General features: G+C 41.0%; 1 protein-coding gene across 2 annotated transcripts; it reads right to left on the bottom strand.

The window, feature by feature from the left end:
- Positions 1-6,204: 6,204 nt before the first annotated feature.
- tradd (tnfrsf1a-associated via death domain) lies at positions 6,205-21,820 on the bottom strand. 2 transcript variants are annotated; one of them, XM_062027438.1, is made up of 5 exons: positions 21,716-21,820; positions 16,098-16,251; positions 15,743-16,023; positions 10,562-10,700; positions 6,205-7,005 (listed from the first exon to the last, which is right to left on the bottom strand). In XM_062027438.1, exons 2-5 carry the CDS (start codon positions 16,246-16,248, stop codon positions 6,707-6,709), a joined length of 870 nt encoding a protein of 289 aa, XP_061883422.1. In that variant the 5' UTR covers positions 16,249-16,251; positions 21,716-21,820; the 3' UTR covers positions 6,205-6,706. The 2 variants fall into 2 exon arrangements, with proteins under 2 accessions (XP_061883422.1, XP_061883423.1); XM_062027439.1 differs by lacking the exons at positions 6,205-7,005; positions 10,562-10,700 and adding an exon at positions 13,377-14,692.
- Positions 21,821-21,859: the final 39 nt, after the last annotated feature.

A 21,859-nucleotide genomic window follows, 5' to 3' on the forward strand; every position in this document is an offset into this window, starting at 1 on the left:
GTTGGAGCCTATCTCAGCTGCATTCGGGCGGAAGGCGGAGTACACTCTGGACAAGTCGCCACCTCATCACAGGGCCAACACAGATAGACAGACAACATTCACACTCACATTCACACACTAGGGACCATTTAGTGTTGTCAATCAACCTATCCCCAGGTGCATGTCTTTGGAGGTGGGAGGAAGCCGGAGTACCCGGAGGGAACCCACGCAGTCACGGGGAGAACATGCAAACTCCACACAGAAAGATCCCGAGCCCGGGGATCAAATAATAATTTTAAATGACCTATTTTCATACAAACCCCAAAACCAGTGAAGTTGGCACGTTGTGTAAATCGTGAATAAAAACAGAATACAATGATTTGCAAATCCTTTTCAACCTATATTCAATTAAATGGACTGCAAAGACAAGATACTTAACGTTCAAACTGGAAAACGTTATTTTTTGCAAATATTAGCTCATTTGGAATTTGATGCCATGCAGCTGAGATAGGCTCCAGCACCCCCGCGTCCCCGAATGGGACATACGGTAGAAAATGGATGGGATGGATAGAATTTTATGCCTGCAACATGTTTCAAAAAAGCTGGCACAAGTGGCAAAAAAGACTGAGAAGGTTGAGGAATGCTCATCAAACACTTATGTGGAACATCCCACAGGTGAACAGGCTAATTGGGAACAGGTGGGTGCCATGATTGGGTATAAAAGCAGCTTCCATGAAATGCTCACTTATTCACAAACAAGGATGGGGTGAGGGTCACCCCTTTGTGAACAAATGTGTGAGCAAACTGTCCAACAGTTTAAGGACAACATTTTTCAACGAGCTATTGCAAGGAATTTAGGGATTTCACCATTTAAGGTCCGTAATATCATCAAAAGGTTCAGAGAATCTGGAGAAATCACTGCACGTAACATTAAATGCCCGTGACCTTGGATCCCTCGGGCGGTACTGCATCAAAAGCCGACTTCAGTGTGTAAAGGATATCACCACATGGATTTAGGAACACTTCTGAAAATCACTGTCAGTAACCATAGTTGGTCGCTACATCTGTAAGTGCAAGTTAAAACTCTACTATGCAAAGCGAAAGCCATTTATCAACAACACCCGGAAACGCCGCCAGCTCATCTAAGATGGACTGATGCAAAGTGGAAAAGTGTTCTGTGGTCTGACGATTCCACATTTCAAATTGTTTTGGAAACTGTGGACGTCGTGTCCTCCGGACCAAAGAGGAAAAGAACCATCCGGATTGTTCTAGGCGCAAAGTTGAAAAGCCAGCATCTGTGATGGTATGGGGGTGTATTAGTGCCCAAGACATGGGTAACTTACACATCTGTGAAGGCACCATTAATGCTGAAAGGTACATACAGGTTTTGGAGCAACATATGTTGCCGTCCAAGCAATGTTCTCATGCTTATTTCAGCAAGACAATGCCAAGCCACGTGTTACATCAACGTGGCTTCATAGTAAAAGAGTGCGGGTACTAGACTGGCCTGCCTGTAGTCCAGACCTGTCTCCCATTGAAAATGTGTGGCGCATTATGAAGCCTAAAATACCACAACGGAGACCCCCGAACTGTTGAACAACTTAAGCTGTACATCATGCAAGAATGGGAAAGAATTCCATCTGAAAAGCTTCAAAAATGTGTCTCCTCAGTTCCCAAACGTTAACTGAATGTTGTTAAAAGGAAAGGCCATGTAACACAGTGGTGAACATGCCGCTGTTCCAACATTTTTGCAATGTGTTGCTGCCATTAAATGATTAATTATTAATGATTATTTGCACACAAAAAAAAGTTTCTCTGTTCAAACATTAAGTATCTTGTCTTTGCAGTATATTCTATTGAATATAAGTTGAAAAGGATTTGCAAATCATTGTATTATGTTTTATTTATGAATTACACAAGGTGCCAACTTCACTGGTTTTGGGTTTTGTAGTTAGAGCAGAAAAGACTGTTTAAAACCTTCTTAATACTTATTTTAACATTACGACAGCCCTCTAAACATGAAATAACACCATTGAGTCCCCATTACACTCTTTTAATCCAATAATGTAATGCTACCTGAGGCTGGGCCAATCAGTGGCCACGATACTGAACAAAGTGCTCTGATTGGTATGGTCTCCCTTAGTGGCCAATAATCCATCCATCCATTTTCTACCGCTTGTCCCATTCTTTTCAGTTTATTTAGCCATTTTTACATTTGAAAATGCTTAATTCCTAGGACCAAAAAAAAAGTAGAATATGCTTTCAAAAAATTATATAATAGCCCCCAAAAATCTGCAATTTCTGTGGCAAGGAAATGATAATTGGTTTATAAAATGTTACTGTATTTACTCGGGATGTCAAAGTTAACGCTTTAAATCAAAGAACTCAAAAAACTCAAAAGAGGATATACACTTTTGTACCTATTATGCCCATCTAAACACTAATGTCACTGTACCTTTGAAATACCTTACTTGTTTTTCATTTATATTTGCCATTTTGCATCTTATGCTGATCCCCAGAAGAACCTCAACTTACAAACTTACTAAATGTTATTTAGTAGAAATAAAATTAAGACAAAAAAAACTGTAAAAATGCAGAAGAAATAAGTAAAAAGTTGATACTCACTAATACTAACACAACGCTTTGTATGTACTTAGAAATATAAACGCAACACTTTTGTTTTTGCACCCATCTATCATGTGCTGATTTCAAACATCTGAAACTTTTTCTTTACACACAAAAGGCCTATTTCTCCTCAATGTTTTAAATCACAAATCCATCTAAATCTGTTTTAGTGAGCACTTGTCCTTTGCCGAGATAAACTGCCCACCTCGCAGGTGTTGCATATACATTTTTTATTAAAACTATGGGCATCTGACACCTGGGCCTTGAGTGGCGACTTAACTGGTGATCACCTATAAAACTGTAGCTTGGCCAAATGTGACAATATGTATCCAACATTATTTTCTAAATGAAATGAAAGTACATTTGAATTAAATATTGCATACCGGTAGAAAATGGATGGATGGATGGATACCCACCAAAGATGCAGATTGTTTCAAATCCGCCCTGCTTTCCAAGTCCCTCCACACTATTTGTTGTACCAGTTTGCCTCTGATCAACCAATCATAGGATGGAGAAATGCTAACATTACATGTGTGGCAGGCGAACTGGCCCAGTGAAGCAAATTTGAAATCTAATTGGTTGAAGAAACAGCTCCATTGCTATAGAATAGTTTAAGGGACTTGGGCCTGCACCCCTGATTCTGAAGGCCCTGGGCAGATTACACTGACATCACATAGAACGCGAAATGTGATTGAAGACACATATCTAATGCACGGCACCATGCTGCAAGGATCTAGACACCATTCCTGTAAGCTAAAAATAGTATTTATGGTAAGCATACTCACTGTACATGTATGTCACCCATTAATGCTCTGGATCAGCATATAAGTGTTCCGGTTCCTGCTGGGCCTGTGGATCCGGCAACTTTGCACAGTCATTGAAGAGGAGTGGACTAACATTCCGCAGGCCACAATCAATGACCTGATCATATATGCAAAGGAGATGTGTTGCACTGTGAGAAGCAAATAGTGGTCACAGCATGCAGATCCTGACTGGCTTTACTCAGAATAAAAGTTACTGTCCATCCATCCATCCATCTTCTTCCGCTTATCCAAAGTCGGGTCACGGGGGCAGCAGCATTAGCAGGGAAGCCCAGACCTTCCTCTCCCCAGCCACTTCGTCCAGCTCTTCCCGTAGGATCCCGAGGCGTTCCCAGGCCAGCCGGGAGAGATAGTCTTCCCAACGTGTCCTGGGTCTTCCCCGTGGCCTCCTACCGGCCGGACGTGCCCTAAACACCTCCCTAGGGAGGCGTTCGGGTGGCATCTTGACCAGATGCCCGAACCACCTCATCTGGCTCCTCTCGATGTGGAGGAGCAGCGGCTTTACTTTGAGCTCCCCCCGGATGGCAGAGCTTCTTACCCTATCTCTAAGGGAGAGCCCCGCCACTCGGCGGAGGAAACTCATTTCGGCCGCTTGTACCCGTGATCTTGTCCTTTCGGTCATGAGCTTTGGGTCATGACCGAAAGGACAAGATCACGGGAACGTAGATCGACCGGTAAATCGAGAGCTTTGCCTTCCGGCTCAGCTCCTTCTTCACCACAACGGATCGATAAAGCGTCCGCATTACTGAAGACGCCGCACCGATCCGCCTGTCGATCTCACAATCCACTCTTCCCTCACTCGTGAACAAGACTCCGAGGTACTTGAACTCCTCCACTTGGGGCAAGATCTCCTCCCCAACCCGGAGATGGCACTCCACCCTTTTCCGGGAAAGAACCATGGACTCGGACTTGGAGGTGCTGATTCCCATCCCAGTCGTTTCACACTCGGCTGCGAACCAGTGAGAGCTGAAGATCTTGGCCAGACGAAGCCATCAGGACCACATCATCTGCAAATAGCAGAGGCCTAATCCTGCAGCCACCAAACCAGATACCCTCAACGCCCTGACTGCGCCTAGAAATTTTGTCCATAAAAAAAAACATCTAGTGAAACAAAGTTACTGTGTTGTGGGAAATAAAGGAAAAGGTGATAGAGTACAAGACTTACAGCTCTGAGCCTGACGCAGTGTTGTTGTACATCACTGTAAACTATAAACACAATATTAAACATATTGTTCATTACTTCTCTTACAGTTAAATAAGAGGGTTTTATTTAGAGAAGTGACCTACGTTGACTTCATAAACATATAGTAAACCATTCAGGAAGTAATTCTGTCACATCACTGCCAGATGATCATTACAACATACTTTAATAATCTGTTGTGTGCTGAAAGATAAAACCTAAAAACCCTTGCCTGGATTTGTGTCACTAAAAGTGTGTAACTGCTTAAGTATGAATGTAAACATTCATAAATATCCGGAAATAATGGTCTTAGCAGCAGCTGTGGTTACAGATAGGAATATGTAACTTGTACAGCTATTTCTGAGGAGAAATAAGCATGTATGTGTTAGGGCTGCGAATATTTGGGTGTCACACGATTCGATTCAATATCGATTCTTGGGGTCACGATTCGATTCAAAATCGATTTTTTTTTTTCGATTCAACGCGGTTCTTGATTCAAAAACGATATTTTCCCGATTCAAAACGATTCTCTATTCATTCAATACATAGGATTTCAGCAGAAAATCAGTCTGCTGACATGCAAGCAGAGTAGTACATTTTGTTAAAAAGCTTTTATAATTGTAAAGGACAATGTTTTATCAACTGATTGCAATAATCTAAATTTGTTTTAACTATTAAATGAACCGAAAATATGACTTATTTTATCTTTGTGAAAATATTGGACACAATGTGTTGTCAAGCTTATGAGATGCGATGCAAGTGTAAGCCACTGTGACACTATTGTTCTTTTTTCTTTTATAAATGTCTAATGATAATGTCAATGAGGGATTTTTAATCACTGCTATGTTGAAATTGTAACTAATATTGATACTGTTGTTGATAATATTCATTTTTGTTTCACTACTTTTGGTTTGTTCTGTGTCGTGTTTGTGTCTCCTCTCAATTGCTCCGTTTATTGCAGTTCTGAGTGTTGCTGGGTCGGGTTTGGTTTTGGAATTGGATTGCATTGTTATGGTATTGCTGTGTATTGTTTTGTTGCATTGATTAATTTAAAAAATAAAATAAAATAAAAATCGATTTAAATTTTTTTTGAATCGATTCTGAATCGCAGAACGTGAGAATCACGATTCGAATTCGAATCGATTTTTTCCCCACACCCCTAGTATGTGTGTGTTATAAGCTTCTAATCCACATGTCACATCTGGATGGAAAGTCAAGTGGCATAAAAAAGTAGGGGCCAGAGGTTGGGCTTTTACGATGAACCTGAATGAAACCGGACGAGCTGCAGCGACTTCATCCATCAGTGAATTCGGGCGGCGATAAAACCTTGTTGATAGCACACCTCAGCAGCTACGTCTGCCTCAGTGCCCTGAAACAACATGACACAAACACACATTCAGCAGCTACACCAGCAGCCCAGTTTAATCATATGACTAGAGCGTGTGTGTGTGTGTGTGTGTGTGTGTGTGTGTGTGTATGAGACTGGACGGAGGAGGATTAACACTAATTTATTCCTTGGGGAATTTGGACAGAATGATCAGATTTAATTACACTAATGCATCAAACACAAACATGAGAATTTTTTTTTCAAACCATTTAATTTGTGTGCACCCATTTTGTAAGGGTAAAATGATGAACCTTCATTTGTGCAGTCATTAGAAATGAGATTCCATCTGTAAAGCAAAGGTGAAGTTGTAGCAGGACAAAGACTCCACAGACACATGCAGCAGAGTTCATCTAAATAAAAGCAATAATAGCTAACACACACACACACACACACACACACACACACACACACACACACACACACACACACACACACACACACACACACACACACACACACACACACACACACACACACACACACACACACACACACACACACACACACACACACACACACACACACACACACACACACACACACACACACACACACACACACACACACACACACACACACACACACACACACACACACACAGAGTCACCAATGAAGAGCAGACTTTCTGTAGGTAAAAGCAGGAAGTGACTAGAGGTGAAACACACCCCCTTTCCCCATGACTCCACATCTGTGATCGTACAAAAGTGCCCAGCGTTAGTCTCGTAGTTGTACGCCCAGAATAGTTTCAGCCAGGCCGGTGAGTTTGCAATCCTCCAGTGCTTTGACCAGCCGGCTCAGCTTGGCCGCCCTGCCCTCTGCCTGCATGAAGCACCTGAGCAGCTGATAGGCCTGTTCGTACAGGCCCTCTCTGGCATACTCGTAGGCCAGGTTGTCAATGGCAGTATCCTGTAAAGCCCGACACTCTCTCCCCAGGGTCCTCCCCACATGCTTCCAATGACGGCCAACTCCATTAGCGAAGCTCTGAACATCTTCTGTCATCAGCATTCGATCCTCTGATGGGGAAAAAAAACACATTAATGTAAGACTGTACTTTACTGATTACATAAACAAATTAAAGGCCTACTGAAACCCACTACTACCGACCACGGAGTCTGATAGTTTATATATCAATGATGAAATCTTAACATTGCAACACATGCCAATACGGCCGGGTTAACTTATGAAGTGCAATTTTAAATTTCCCGGGAAACTTCCCGCTGAAGACGTTTCGGTATGATGACGTTTGCGCGTGACGTCACGGGTTGAAGCAGACATTTTGGAATATCACGGTGGCCGGATTAAGTCGTCTGTTTTCACCACATAATTCCACAGTATTCTGGACATCTGTGTTGGTGAATCTTTTGCAATTTGTTCAATTAACAATGGAGACTGCAAAGAAGAAAGCTGTAGGTGGGATCGGTGTATTAGCGGCTGGCTGCAGCAACACAACCAGGAGGACTTTGAGTTGGATAGCAGACGCGCTACCGTGAGTACAGCTTTGGCTTCCAAACATTTGATCGGTTGCCCGTACGTGCGCGGCGCTATGTGCATGTCATGTACGTAACTTTGGGGAAATATATGTTTCTTGCCGACTCTGATGGCGGCCGGGGTGTCGTCCAAAGCTACAACGGCGTCCGCCGCAGCGCCGCTGTCCTCACCTTGACTTCCTCCGTCTCCGGGCCGCCGACCGCACCGATCATCGTGGTGAAGTCCTTCGTCGCGCCGTCGATCGCTGGAACGCAGGTGAGCACGGGTCGTGATGAGCAGATGAGAGCTGGCGTAGGTGGAGAGCTAATGTTTTTAGCATAGCTCTGTCGAGGTCCCGTAGCTAAGTTAGCTTCAATGGCGTCGTTAGCAACAGCATTGCTAGGCTTCGCCAGGCGGTACAGCATTAATTGTGTGGTTACAGGTCCAGGGTTTAATAGTAATAGTAGTATTGTTGATCTTCGGTCTATCCTTCCAGTCAGGGGCTTATTTATTTTGTTTCTATCTGCATTTAAGCACGATGCTATCACGTTAGCTCCGTAGCTAAAGTGCTTCGCCGATGTATTGTGGTGGAGATAAAAGTCACTGGGAATGTCCATTTCGCGCTCTCGACTCTCATTTTCAAGAGGATATAGTATCCGAGGTGGTTTAAAATACAAATCTGTGATCCACAATAGAAAAAGGAGAAAGTGTGGAATCCAATGAGCCCTTGTACCTAAGTTACGGTCAGAGCGAAAAAAGATACGTCCTGCACTGCACTCTAAACCTTCACTCTCACGTTCCTCATCCACAAATCTTTCATTCTGGCTCAAATTAATGGGGTAATCGTCGCTTTCTCGGTCTGAATCGCTCTCGCTGCTGGTGTAAACAATGTGCAAATGTGAGGAGCCCTTCAACCTGTGACGTCACGCTACTTCCGGTACAGGCAAGGCTTTTTTATCAGCGACCAAAACTTTATTGTCGATGTTCTCTACTAAATCCTTTCAGCAAAAATATGGCAATATCGTGAAATGATCAAGTATGACACATAGAATGGATTGGCTATCCCCGTTTAAATAAGAAAATTTCATTTCAGTAGGCCTTTAAAACACTTTAAAAAAAGATTTGAAATGCTCTTCAGACATGCTGTGCACTTACAGTGTTTGTATGGGTGTTGCTCAGCATATGTATTCATTAGATTACAGTACTGTGCAAAAATCTAGGTTTACCATGAATTGATATAACGTGGACCCCGACTTAAACAAGTTGAAAAACTTATTCGGACATTACCATTTAGTGGTCAATTGTACGGAATATGTACTGTACTGTGCAATCTACTAATAAAAGTCTCAATCAATCAACCATTAGGCTTGCCATTTGAGCAAAGCTGTATGGACCATAACAATGTTTTCATGATTTTGCATTTATACACTATAAAACGGATCTGAAATAAACATTGCTGGGAATAACGAGGTTATTAAAAAAGAAAATGAATAACAAATTATTAGCCCCTTTGTTGAGGCTAATCTAGGAAGTTTTTGCTTCACTTAAAGAGGAACTGCTCCTTTTTGGGAATTTTGCCTGTCATTCACAATCCCTATATAAAATAGGAACATGTATGTTTTTCTTTTTTTATGCATTGTAAGTAGTGAAAAAACGCCATCAAAAGTGGCTAAAAATAGAGCTAATGGGGATTCAATCTATTTTGCCTATAAACCCCTCTAAAAACATCCAACAAAATTGTATATACAGTACATGCTTTAAGTATGTATGTAATGTAGTAACAGGCACATTCATAATAATATTAATGTAATATTTACAGTGTTTTGGTCATTAAAAGCATTTAAAAGTAATTTAAATTTTTTGGACGCATCGTTCACTACGTTTTTCAACAACTACCACCACTAACCATGGCAGACTTAATGAGAGCTAACGACGACTTTTTTGGGACAAATTTTGATCCAGAACCTTACATTGTTTAGCATGAATATACGGAGGATGAGCTACAAGTTTTAGAAGCCGGGTGCTAAGCAGATTCCATTCTAGTGAAAAAACTAAGCATCATGTAGCAGTATAGCTAAGTGCTAAACAAGAAATACAAACTACAAAATTAAACAATTACATACTGTACAATGTCCGCTCTCACTGGGATTCCGACAGAGCAAATGTTTATATATTTCTGCGTGTGGTCTGAATTTGATACATTTTCATTAGCTACTAGTACTAATGAAACAATTAATCGAAGCAACAGAATATAAATCAAAGTTTTTTTCTAATCAAATCAATCGATTTAATCCAGTAATCGCTGCAGTCGTATCTCTGACCGTGTCCCGGGGAACTCAACAGTGTCAAAGTAAAAAACATTTTACATTTAATGTTACATTCATAATAAGTTAAGGCCTACCATAGCTCAGGGTCATTGTAGCTGCCGGTGATGATCAAATTTAGTTACGAGAATAAAACTTGATTGTGAAGTGAACACTTCGTGCGGACCAGCATCACCTGGACCTCCAGCAGCCCACAGTTATAATGAGTTTGAGACCTATGACTTAACCTTAAATGGCAGGAGACTCAAATGTAATGTTTTAGTACATCAGAACAAATGCCTTGAAAAAGGTCATTAAAAATTACAATTATAAAAGCTAGTGGCGGCTAAGACTTTTGCACAGTTCTGTATTTATGAACTTGAACGTAGCATGAGCAATACACATTGAAGCTGGCAATTGACTGACCAAATGTTATAATATACGGAAAAAATTCAAACACTGGTTAGATCCACAGTGAATATGACAATTCAAAAGAAGGCTGGCTTTTTCAAATTAATGCAATCCACATGTATTATCTGCTGGCAAGCACTAATCTCCCCGGCAACCATCAATTCGTAAATGGTTGGATTAAAGAATCATCTGTCAAACTGCACAGAGTTTATATGCTGTCAGCACATGACAGGCACAACAAATACAGCAGATGTTCACTTACATTATTACGACATGCTCTCTGTTTGTTGTGTCACAAGTACAACTCTCAAACGCTGTGCACGTGTTGGTTTAGACCTGCATTGCTTTGTTACTTCTTTTAGCTCACAGAGAATGGGCCCTGACTTACCAAAAACTTTATTCTGAAACTTGAAGCAGTTTCTAGGTACTTCCTGAATGAGAGAGTTCTGCTGGGAAGCAGGCCAGTGAACCTCTCGCTCTAGCTGTTGCTCAAGCTGATCGATCTCTTCGTCACGCAGGCGCTCTGGCTGCAGGAAAAGAATGACAAAAAACAAAACCTCAATCTCCACAAACTATCCTGCATGTGGCTTAAAACATTTTTAATTCATGTGCAAGAACATTTCTTTGGGTGGGGCATTGTGAGACAATAAAAAACAAAAACACTTACAAGCCACAACATTAAGTATCCCTTGACAATTTATTGTGATACAAAGGGGAAAAAATGCCTAAAGTCTCGTAATCCTCCCATACAACTGTATTAAAATATTCCTAACAGTATTATCTTGATTTCGTAGCATCTCTCATGGCTTCACTGCTTCCTGTATGTTTGACTTGTTTGTCCAATCAGATTTCAGTTTCTATGTGTAGCCATGTCAATGTAATCTGCACGGGGCTTCATAATCAGGAGTGCAGGCATAGTCACTAAAATATAATAGGAACGGGGCTGTTTCTTATAACAATTAGCTCGATTTCCCACCATAATGTCAGAACTTGTCCGTCACAGCATTTGGATTTTAAATAATCGGCATCTCAGATGGATATGATGTATCTTTTTTTTTTAATGTTTAGATTGTTGTACCATGATTGGATAAATAATAATTTTGAATTGCTCCAGAAGTTTGGAGTTGTGTAACCCTTTATCACTGACTAACTCTTTACAGTACTTTGTTACATATGGCCAAGCGCCAAATTTACAATTTTACTTAAGCATTACGTAAGTCACCTTACTTACGCAGATGAGCTGGCGACTTGTCCAGGGTGTACCCCGCCTTCCGCCTGAATGCAGCTGGGATAGGCTTTAGAACACCCCGTAACCCCGAGAGGGACAAGCGGTAGAAAATGGATGGGTGGATGAAACTTAGTTACGCAATGTTTTTAGTTACTAGTGGAAATGTAACCCATATCTTTCATTATGTTGTGTAAGATGAAGGGTAAACTAGGTTACTTGCTTTAATAATAATTATATTTATACCCAATACTCAAATTGCATGTCTAGCTGTAATGTCATGCCTTGTTATATTGCATTTTTTACTTTTAATCACTACATATCTGGTCTACATTGTACAAATTATATTTATGTTTTAATAATTGTTAAAATTTTAAGCATGTTTATTCTAGCATGTCTTAACGTTGCTAGAAATGGAAGTGGAACCACCGAACCAAGTTTTGTCATATATTGTGTGCAAAGACAATATTCAAGCATTGTAAATATTTTTGATGGTTATGATTGTGATGTGATAGTGATGGTATTAGGAGGTGGATTAGGTTGAATAAATCCCCACAGAATGCCCAAACACGGAACGCACGGCCCACCACTGAACTTAACATGCTTAATATTGTGATTGTAGTTTACAGTGGTGTACAAATGCATCATACTGAGAGCAGTTTCTAATATGTTTGCTCTCATATGTGGCTAAACAAACTATTACCAGTGTAGGTGTACTCGATGAAGCGTCCAGAGAGTGCATATGATTTAATATTGACAAAGAAGCATTCAGCTGATGTGTTCATGATGTAATTAGCCCTCTTATGTAAATGCAGGTGAGCTAATTGCCTTCCCATCACATTCGTCACTCATCATTTAATGCACCACTCTCACATATTATATAAGAATTTTATAATTAATGGTCTGACACTTTATAGGACTCAAAAAGGCTCATTATGTCTTCTTATTCATATACTTTTTCAAATGTTCTTGTAATCAGACCATATTTTCGGTATATTAGATGGAATTTTTACCTGACATGTTTCGACTGTCATCTGCAGTCTTCTTTGAAAGAGTCACCTGACCACTGGGACGTGTTGCCTATCAGCTGTTCTTATAGGCGTGGCCAACCAGGCAGACCTGTCGAGTCTACCGGTAATTCTGCTTGGCCATGTGATTTTAGGATGTAAACTCATGCTATACATTGTATCTAATAGTATTTCGTTTTTTTCAGGGTTAAAGAGGTCAATGATGAAGTTACCACATAAGAAAATTACTTTTTGACTGATTTCAGAGAAGTTTAACTTAATCCAGTGCTTCTCAAATATTTTCTGTTATGCTTCTCTCGGAAAAATAAAATATTTCACGCCCCCCCACTCTCCATTGTCACTATAAATCTTATAATTTGTCAATAAAATTGTTAAAACCAAACCTCTGCCTAACATTGTAAGTTTATTAAGATTAAAGGAAACAACACACAGGTATTTCCTCGTCTCTCACCGTGGTTACAGTGAAGCCCAGTCCTTCATGCACATCATCATATTCTGGTACTGCAAAAAAAAAACATTTTCCCCAAGGTCAGACGTGACCCTGGCATCGCACTGCACCGCCCCAGGAGGGTCTACCCCACTATTTGAGGAGGACTGCCTTAATCCAATCCTCAAACATTATAATACTTGCCATAGGTGTTCGATATATACACTTAGTCAATACATTTTCTTTCATGAATATTTCAATGGTTGCTCATTGTAAAATATTATCAAAAGCAAATTACTTCTTTTTTTTTTACCAGTTCCGGTTCTTCATCATGTACACTGCAACACTAGTCGTGTTGATGTAATTTAGTTAATCTCCGCCACATCAAAATCTATTCCTTTTTTGTCATCGATCCATGTCTCTGAGATAGCAATCACTTTAACTGAATAGTTTGTTGAATTGTTCCAAAAATGCTCCATATTGTTGTAATTTGCATTCAAGCTTCTGCTGTTGAAATGGGTAATTGTTACATTCTCCAATTCCAGACTTTTATGGTCTATGTTGCAAAAGGTTTTCAATTCCATATTGGATTGGGTGCTGCTAGCATGAATGTACCTCTGACAGTCAAGTTCCTTTTGTCCTTTGATAAGACTCCAACTCCTCCAATTTGTCCGATTATTTTCTTTAAAGACTTGGTCTGTGGCGTGGTTTGTTCTCCCGTGGTGCAAAGGAATTGGACCAAACGTGGCGTGCAGGTGAGGACATGTTTAATATATTAACTCAAAAAAGGCTCAAAAGGGGATAAACAAAAGGCGGAAGTACAAAACTAGACTATGAAAACAAAACACTAGCACAAAGGCAAAAAACTATGAACAATAACAAAACTTACTTGACATGACAAGAGGGGCAAAAGGAAGCGCAGCATGGATCATGAGGGTGAACAGAGTGATGTCGCCAGGCCGACTGCCTGGCAACAATGGCCTTAAATACTGGTGACATGATTAGTGAAAACGTGAGACAGGTGCGTGACATGAGGATGTGAAACAGGTGCGTGACAAGACAGGTGAAAACTAATGGGTGACCATGGAAACCAAACCAAACAAGGAAGTGCAACCAGGAACTAAAAAAAGAGCCCAAAACCCAAGCAAAACAAAAACATGATTAACACAGACATGACAGAGCCCCCCTCCTTACGGACAGATCCCAGATGTCCCAACACAAAAAAATGAACAAGAGTCATGGGGGGGCGGGAGGGGGACATGGCGGTGGGTCGCCAGGCCAAGTGGCCCCGAATCCACCGAGGCATAGTCATGTGGCGGCGGCGAGTGGAACGCCGCCGCCACAGGCGAGGTGGGCGACCCGGGAAGGGCCACATCCGTGGCAGACGATGACGTGGGCGCACTTGGCGTGGCGGACGACCAGGCAGCGGCCATATCCGTGGCTGACGAGAAGACAGGTGCGGCGTCGTCGTCATGGCAGGCGTAGAAGCCGCAGATGAAGCAGGCGGCGAAGCTTGTCGTGGCCATGGTTGGTCTTGGCATGTTTGGTCTTGGACTTGGTCTTGGCATGGTTGGTCTTGGACTTGGTATGGTTGGTCTTGGACTTGGTCTTGGACTTGGCATGGTTGGTCTTGGACTTGGTCTTGGCATGGTTGGTCTTGGACTTGGTCTTGGCATGGTTGGTCTTGGCATGGGTCTTGGCATGGTTGGTCTTGGCATGGGTCTTGGCATGGGTCTTGGCATGGGGGGTCTTGGACTTGGCATGGGGGGTCTTGGTCTTGGCATGGGGGGTCTTGGACTTGGCATGGGGGGTCTTGGACTTGGTCTTGGCATGGTGTGTCTTGAAAACGTGAGACAGGTGCGTGACATGAGCATGTGAAACAGGTGCGTGACAAGACAGGTGAAAACTAATGGGTGACCATGGAAACCAAACCAAACAAGGAAGTGCAACCAGGAACTAAAAAAAGAGCCCAAAACCCAAGCAAAACAAAAACATGATTAACACAGACATGACAATTTTCCAAGTGCATGGTGATAACTGTATCTGTCCAAGTCCTCTATTCTTTTCACCATTCAACATGTTTTCTTCCTCTGGTGAGCCATTTAACTTTATGAATATTTTACAGTGTGTTTGTGTGTTTAATTTGTCTTTGTTTCCTTATGTATCTTTCTTTTTTGGATAAGTCAGCATTCTTGCTGGTTACATAGTCATTTATGTAGACAAATTGTCCCTTTCCGTTTGCGTCCTTGTTTCAAGAGTGCAATTTTGTTTTTTCTGTTCACAAACCTCATAATGATAATTGGTCTTTCATTTGTTGTTTTTGGCAGCAGGTAACAAGCCTTAATGCTTTTGCAGATCCAATTAAATTCCCTTACTTTGTAGGTATCTTTTGTTTTGTTAATTGACATTCTCCCCGTTGTCCGCGGCCACAGCGCGCGCGTACGAGCGTGGCTTAATCTCCAGTCCGGTGATGACAATGCGGGAATATTGTTCTAGCGTGCCCACTCATTGCTCCAGATCCGAGATATGCACATCTTTGTCCTCGTTCTGGAGCCACAGAATTTACACTTTCCCTTGTAAATTTGGGAACTGCTTCTGCTGCGATCGGACAGCGGTCACCTCCTTGGCCAAGGAGTCGAGTGACTTTCTGATCTTTTCAACCTCTTCAGCTGGTGGGTTTCTCTTAGTGGGCATGCCCGTAATGACACCAAACCAGTCATGTGACAAGCATTTTGCCTTTCTAAGATACTAAATACACACAGTTAGGGCTTCCAAACATTGTTAGACTATATCAGTCCTTCTCAAATATTTTCTTCTTCCTAGGGGGGGGCGTAACAGAAAATATTTGAGAAGCACTGGACTATATTAAAAAAACAGAAACATTCCTACCTGTGACAGGTGGATGTGCTGTAGGCAAAGTTCCAGCTTATCCAAACATCGATCCAAGATCTGTGTACCGGCCTTGAGCTGGGTCTCCACAGTGAACTCTTGTGCCAGCGCTAGAAGTCGACAGGCATGCTGGGAGATGGACTGCCGCATTGCTCCTGAGCTGTAGCACTCCAGGAAGTGCTGACACGCTGCTAAATCCATAAACTTCACCTCCACTCCAAGGAAGGGATCAGCATCATGAACCTTTATTATCTCATAACCAGCCAGACCACCAGCAGAATCTGACCATGTAAAATCCACATAATCATGCATTTGTTTCCTGTGCATACATTTATTTCTGAGTGTTAGTGCTTACCTATGAGCGTCAGTTTGATGACTTTAAAGAAGATGAACTTTCCCTGTTGGTCTTTGTAGAGCGTGAGCAGGTTTACATCGGGACAGAGAGACTGCAGAAACAGTACCGCACATCCTGTCCATGGTCCTCCATCCAAAACCTTGTCGTCCATCCTCTGAATGGAATTTGCAAAATCACAAAGTCATAAAACACTAACAGATGATAGTGCTGCTGTAAGCTTAAATATAATAACATGCAGAACATGAACTGGTTTAAAATATGGTGGTTTGTCTTAAGTGTCAGCAATGAAAAGTTTAACAAATAGGAATGTGAATACATATTAAAATACTTGGAAATGTACTATTTCAAATTGAAACACAACAAAACATATATACTTCAGTCGCTTTTTGAAAATGTTGCATTATTATAATGCTATATAACTTTTGATTCAGAATTAGTAACAAGGCTTATATTAAGAGTTACAGCTAGGGATGTGCCGATCGATCGTTCGGCCACCGATCAGTATCAGACGATTTTAATTAAAAATAACTTGATTGACATTGCCAATTAATTCCTTTTAATGTTGATCACAAATGCAGATCCCCTCTGGCTGATGCCTTTTTTTAGTCCCCCAAGTGACAAGCGAACAGTTATTAAGTATGTTTATACAGTGTGGAGCCTAAGCTAATAATAATCACCTCCTTTATGGCAAATAAAGTGCATTTCTTCGTATCGTTATCACTAGAGGACGAAGCTAAACATGTTACACACCGAAAGCAAGCCGGGAATAGGCATCCTAATACCTGAGCCAACACCTGAGCTAGCTAGAACAACACCAAGAAATAAGTCCATAGTAATGTTTAAGAAGTGTAGATGAAACCACGTTACAGCAGAGTGTAAGCAGCAATTAACAGGAAAGTAACAGGCAGTTTAATGGGAGTCTCGAGAAAGCATAGTATAACAAAAACTGTTAGTGTGTCAGCATTGTCACAGTCAGTGCACTACATTTAAGTGAGAGGGTTGATCGATCCATAAATCGGCGGTGTCGATACCAAGTGCAGTATCAGTATGTGATTAATACTGGAGTGATTAGTTTGGTATTTTTACATTTCTAAATTTTTTGTTGTTTACAAGTTCAGGTAATATTTTCATTGGACACATGAGGACTTTAAGGGGGAAAACTAAAGGATTGATGAGTATCAATTAGAGATGTCCGATTATATCGGACTTCCGATATTATCGGCCGATAAATGCTTTAAAATGCAATATCGGAAATTATCGGTATCGGTTTTAAAAAAGTAAAATTTATGACTTTTTAAAATGCTGCTGTACGGAGTGGTACACGGACGTAGGTAGAAGTACAGAGCGCCAATAAACCTTAGAGGCACTGCCTTTGCGTGCCGGTCCAATCACATAATATCTACGGCTTTTCACACACACAAGTTAATGCAAGGCATACTTGGTCAACAGCCATACAGGTCACACTGAGGGTGGCCGTATAAACAACTTTAACACTGTTACAAATATGTGCCACACCGTGAACCCACACCAAACAAGAATGACAAACACATTTCGGGAGAACATCCACACCGTAACACAACATAAACATCCATCCATCCATCCATTTTCTACCGCTTATTCCCTTCGGGGTCGCGGGGGGCGCTGGAGCCTATTTCAGCTACAATCGGGCGGAAGGCGGGGTACACCCTGGACAAGTCGCCACCTCATCGCAGGGCCAACACAGATAGACAGACAACATTCACACTCCCATTCACACACTAGGGCCAATTTAGTGTTGCCAATCAACCTATCCCCAGGTGCATGTCTTTGGAGGTGGGAGGAAGCCGGAGTACCCGGAGGGAACCCACGCAGTCACGGGGAGAACATGCAAACTCCACACAGAAAGATCCCGAGGCCGGGATTGAACTCACGACTACTCAGGACCTTCGTATTGTGAGGCAGACGCACTAACCCCTCTCCCACCGTGCTGCCCTAAACATAAACATAAACACAACAGAACAAATACCCAGAACCCCTTGCAGCACTAACTTTTCCGGGATGCTACAATTTACACCCCCCGCTACCCCCTACCCTCCCCACCTCAACCCCGCCCACATCAACCTCCTCATGCTCTCTCAGGGAGAGCATGTCCCAAATTCCAAGCTGCTGTTTTGAGGCATGTTAAAAAAAAAAAAGCAATTTGTGACTTCAATAATAAATATTGAAGTCACATAATAAGTATGGCAGTGCCATGTTGGCATTTTTTTCCATAACTTGAGTTGATTTATTTTGGAAAACCTTGTTACATTGTTTAATGCATCCAGCGGGGCATCACAACAAAATTAGGCATAATAATGTGTTAATTCCACGACTCTATATATCGGTATCAGTTGATATCGCAATCGGTAATTATGAGTTGGACAATATCGGAATATCGGATATCGGCAAAAAAGCCATTATCTGACATCTCTAGTATCAATCAATCAAATTTTATCTGTATAGCCCTTAATTACAAGGGCCTCAAAGGGCTTCACAAAATCACAATGACATCCCCTAACAAAAACCAAATCCAGACAAGGAATAACTAAAAAAACAGTTGTAGAGAGTAGTGTATGCTTGATTTAAATTACTGTATGCTATTGACTTTACTTTGCTCAAACAAGTGTATGTAATAGACAAGAATAATGAATTAGTTTAAATATTGGGTTGAAATTGTTAAACTGTCAATAGCACTCACTATAAATCATTCTAAAAAATGACAATTAATACATGTGATCGGTATCGGTATTGGTATCAGCTGATCTCACTCATGGATGATCGTATCGGCAGCATAAAATTCTGATTGGAACATCCCTAGGTATATCACTTTGTAAAATACATTTAGCCCCTGAAATTGGAGGCGCATGAGATTACTTTAATTATTTTATGGTACAGCAAATGCCATATTTTTGTGAATCCTCCTAAAAAAAATCTAAAGCTTTTGTGTTAATTGTTCAACGACATACCCACTGGTTTTCATCTGTATAATTTCATATGGTTTAACTTCAAAATGGTGCAAAAGCCACCACTACCCTATGTGCACAAGCACTGAACTGATGGTGCCTACTAACCGAGGCCTCATTCCACATTTCTTATCTTTGTCCCAGCCTCCTCTTGCAACCTCCATTACATAAAAACATGCTTAATCCGAAGCCTCACTCTCCCTTACGACGCATCACTGATCTCCTGTACTCTGAATGAACTACAGAATCCCACTTACTTTCCATGTGGTCTCCATGCTAGGGATGCACAAGTTGCTGCATAGAAAGAGCATCGTTTGAGCTGGATTATACGCATTTCGTCGTAGTTCACTAATACACACTGCTGTACTCTTAGGTCGACAGGAATCTCAACAATTTAGCCAGTATTTAATTATATGCTATCCTATCTACAGGTACTCTGAAAGTACACTGTGAGATTAGTTCAGCAGCTGTATGAGGATTAAGTGATCACCAGGAGCTTAGAATATATCATTTAGCTTTTGCTGCCAAAAAGACAACCTCTAGTGTTCCCTGGACAGTGAGCTTGGATCGTGTCTGCATGAGAGAATGTTCAAGAATACACAGTTACACTTCAATAAAACAGCCATATTGTGATGTTGACAACATGACAGCCCCACATGGGCTGCAAGGGATCATTATTTCCAGTGTTTATTTCCAAAAATGTAGTCTCTTAAAGGGGCCCTATTCTGCTCATTTCAAATTATATTGGATCCCAATGGGGCGCTACAGGGAGTTTATTTTAATAAAATGTATATTCCACAGCCTCCATGCCAACGTGTGTGCAGTTAGTCAGGAGTCGAGGGTTGGCTCCAAAAGATGTATGAAGACACACCCCACTCAAACGGTTACGTGCTAATCGTTATCAGTAAACAGCAAAGAATAATTTGATATTGGATCTCATATTGTAAAATGCGGTGTTGAACTATCCTTTCATCACAAACAGCTGTGATGCATGAAGTGGCAGGAACAGAAGAGTATTGACTCTAAGATAGGTCTGCGTGAGAAAACTAAATATTTCCATTGCTGCCGTACTCCAGCTAAAATAAAAACATTCTCACATCTGAAAAAAACTTTTTTTCATGTAGAACAAGAGTACAACATTTTAAACATAATTCATTGCATGAATCGAAACATTTTCAAATGTAAAATAGAGCCCATTTCAATAAGGGAGAACATTGTCAGGAATTGTCAATTTACAGGAAAAGAAGAAAACACTCCATTGTTTTTGTAGTGCTACACTGATTGTAGCAGTTTTGTAGCAATTTCTAAAACCTCACAAAGCAATATTTGCAATGATTATTTCATTAACATAGGAATATATTGCCAAATACATGCTCATGGGGATATTTTTTTTACCCAACGAGATCGTTTAGTTGTTTGTTTGTTTTTTTGTCATAAAAAAATACAATCATGTGTGCTTACGGACTGTATCCCTGCAGACTGTATTGATCTATATTGACATACAATGTAGGAACCAGAAATATTAATAACAGAAAGAAACAACCCTTTTGTGTGAAGGAGTGTGAATGAGTGTAAATGGGGGAGGGAGGTTTTTTGGGTTGGTGCACTAATTGTAAGTGTATCTTGTGTTTTTTATGTTGATTTATTTAAAAAAAAAAAAGCGGCCCGGTACCAATCGATCCGCGGCCCAGTGGTTGGGGACCACTGGTTTAGAGCAGTAATTTTCAAACAGGCTCTATCTAGTGCAGTGGTTCTTAACCTTGTTGGAGGTACCGAACCCCAGCAGTTTCATATGCGCATTCACCGAACCCTTCTTTAGTGAAAAATAAAAGGTTATTTTTTTCAAATTCAAGACAAAGTTATATGATTTTTTTTACTGGTGCACAAAATGAACCACAACAAATTACACACCTGCAAATCAGATGGGAAATTAGAGGGAACATTGTTTAGGGGTATCCATAATACGCCAATAGGGAGAAGTTTTATTTACACGATGAGTCGGGTGTGTCTTGCCCTCCGCCGAACCCCTGAGGCCGATTCACCCAACACCTAGTGTTCGATCGAGCCCAGGTTAAGAACCACTGATCTAGTGGTACGCCAAAGTCTGTAATAATGTACTGTATATGGAGTATCAATTTTGATGATCTTGCAGTGGTCAAAATATGAAATATACTTGTTAAATAAAACATCTGCCTTGCTTTTAATGAATACTTAGGACTACAACGCTACCGTATTTTAATGTTTGAGAACCACTGCTTTAGATAGTTTCTGAATAGTACCATGGTATGATTAAACCATTTGTATGCGTTTGAACTTACTGAAATGTACATAGCAATGTTGCCTATAGGTACAATAAACAAAGGTTGGCTAGGAACTTTTAAAGTCACAAAATTGTAATTTAAAAATAAATTGTGTGCTACCTAATCTTTAGGAGCCGGCAAAACTACAGTACAGCATTCTTAGTGTGTACTGTTGTTGACAGCAGGACAGCTACCGTAAAAGCTCGAATTCGATGAAACAGGAACATTTTTACCTCCCTATGTACAACTAACAATTTGCTAGAACGAGTTACTGGTAGTTTTTCACTTTAGAAAGTGAATTTAAAGAAATAGTTTGCTTAAGTGGACGGGGACTTACCTCAAAACTTTTTTATTGTTCGGTGACGCTTCCTTCTCATAAAAGGTTACGCCCACCGATACTGCTGTTACATTCTCGCCTCCTATTGGTTGAGAAGAAAAGGACGATTCTGATTGGTGAGTTGTTGCTCAAGGAGCGGCATAA

The sequence above is a fragment of the Entelurus aequoreus genome, linkage group LG02, assembly GCF_033978785.1.
Source record: "Entelurus aequoreus isolate RoL-2023_Sb linkage group LG02, RoL_Eaeq_v1.1, whole genome shotgun sequence".
NCBI classification, from domain to species: domain Eukaryota; kingdom Metazoa; phylum Chordata; class Actinopteri; order Syngnathiformes; family Syngnathidae; genus Entelurus; species Entelurus aequoreus.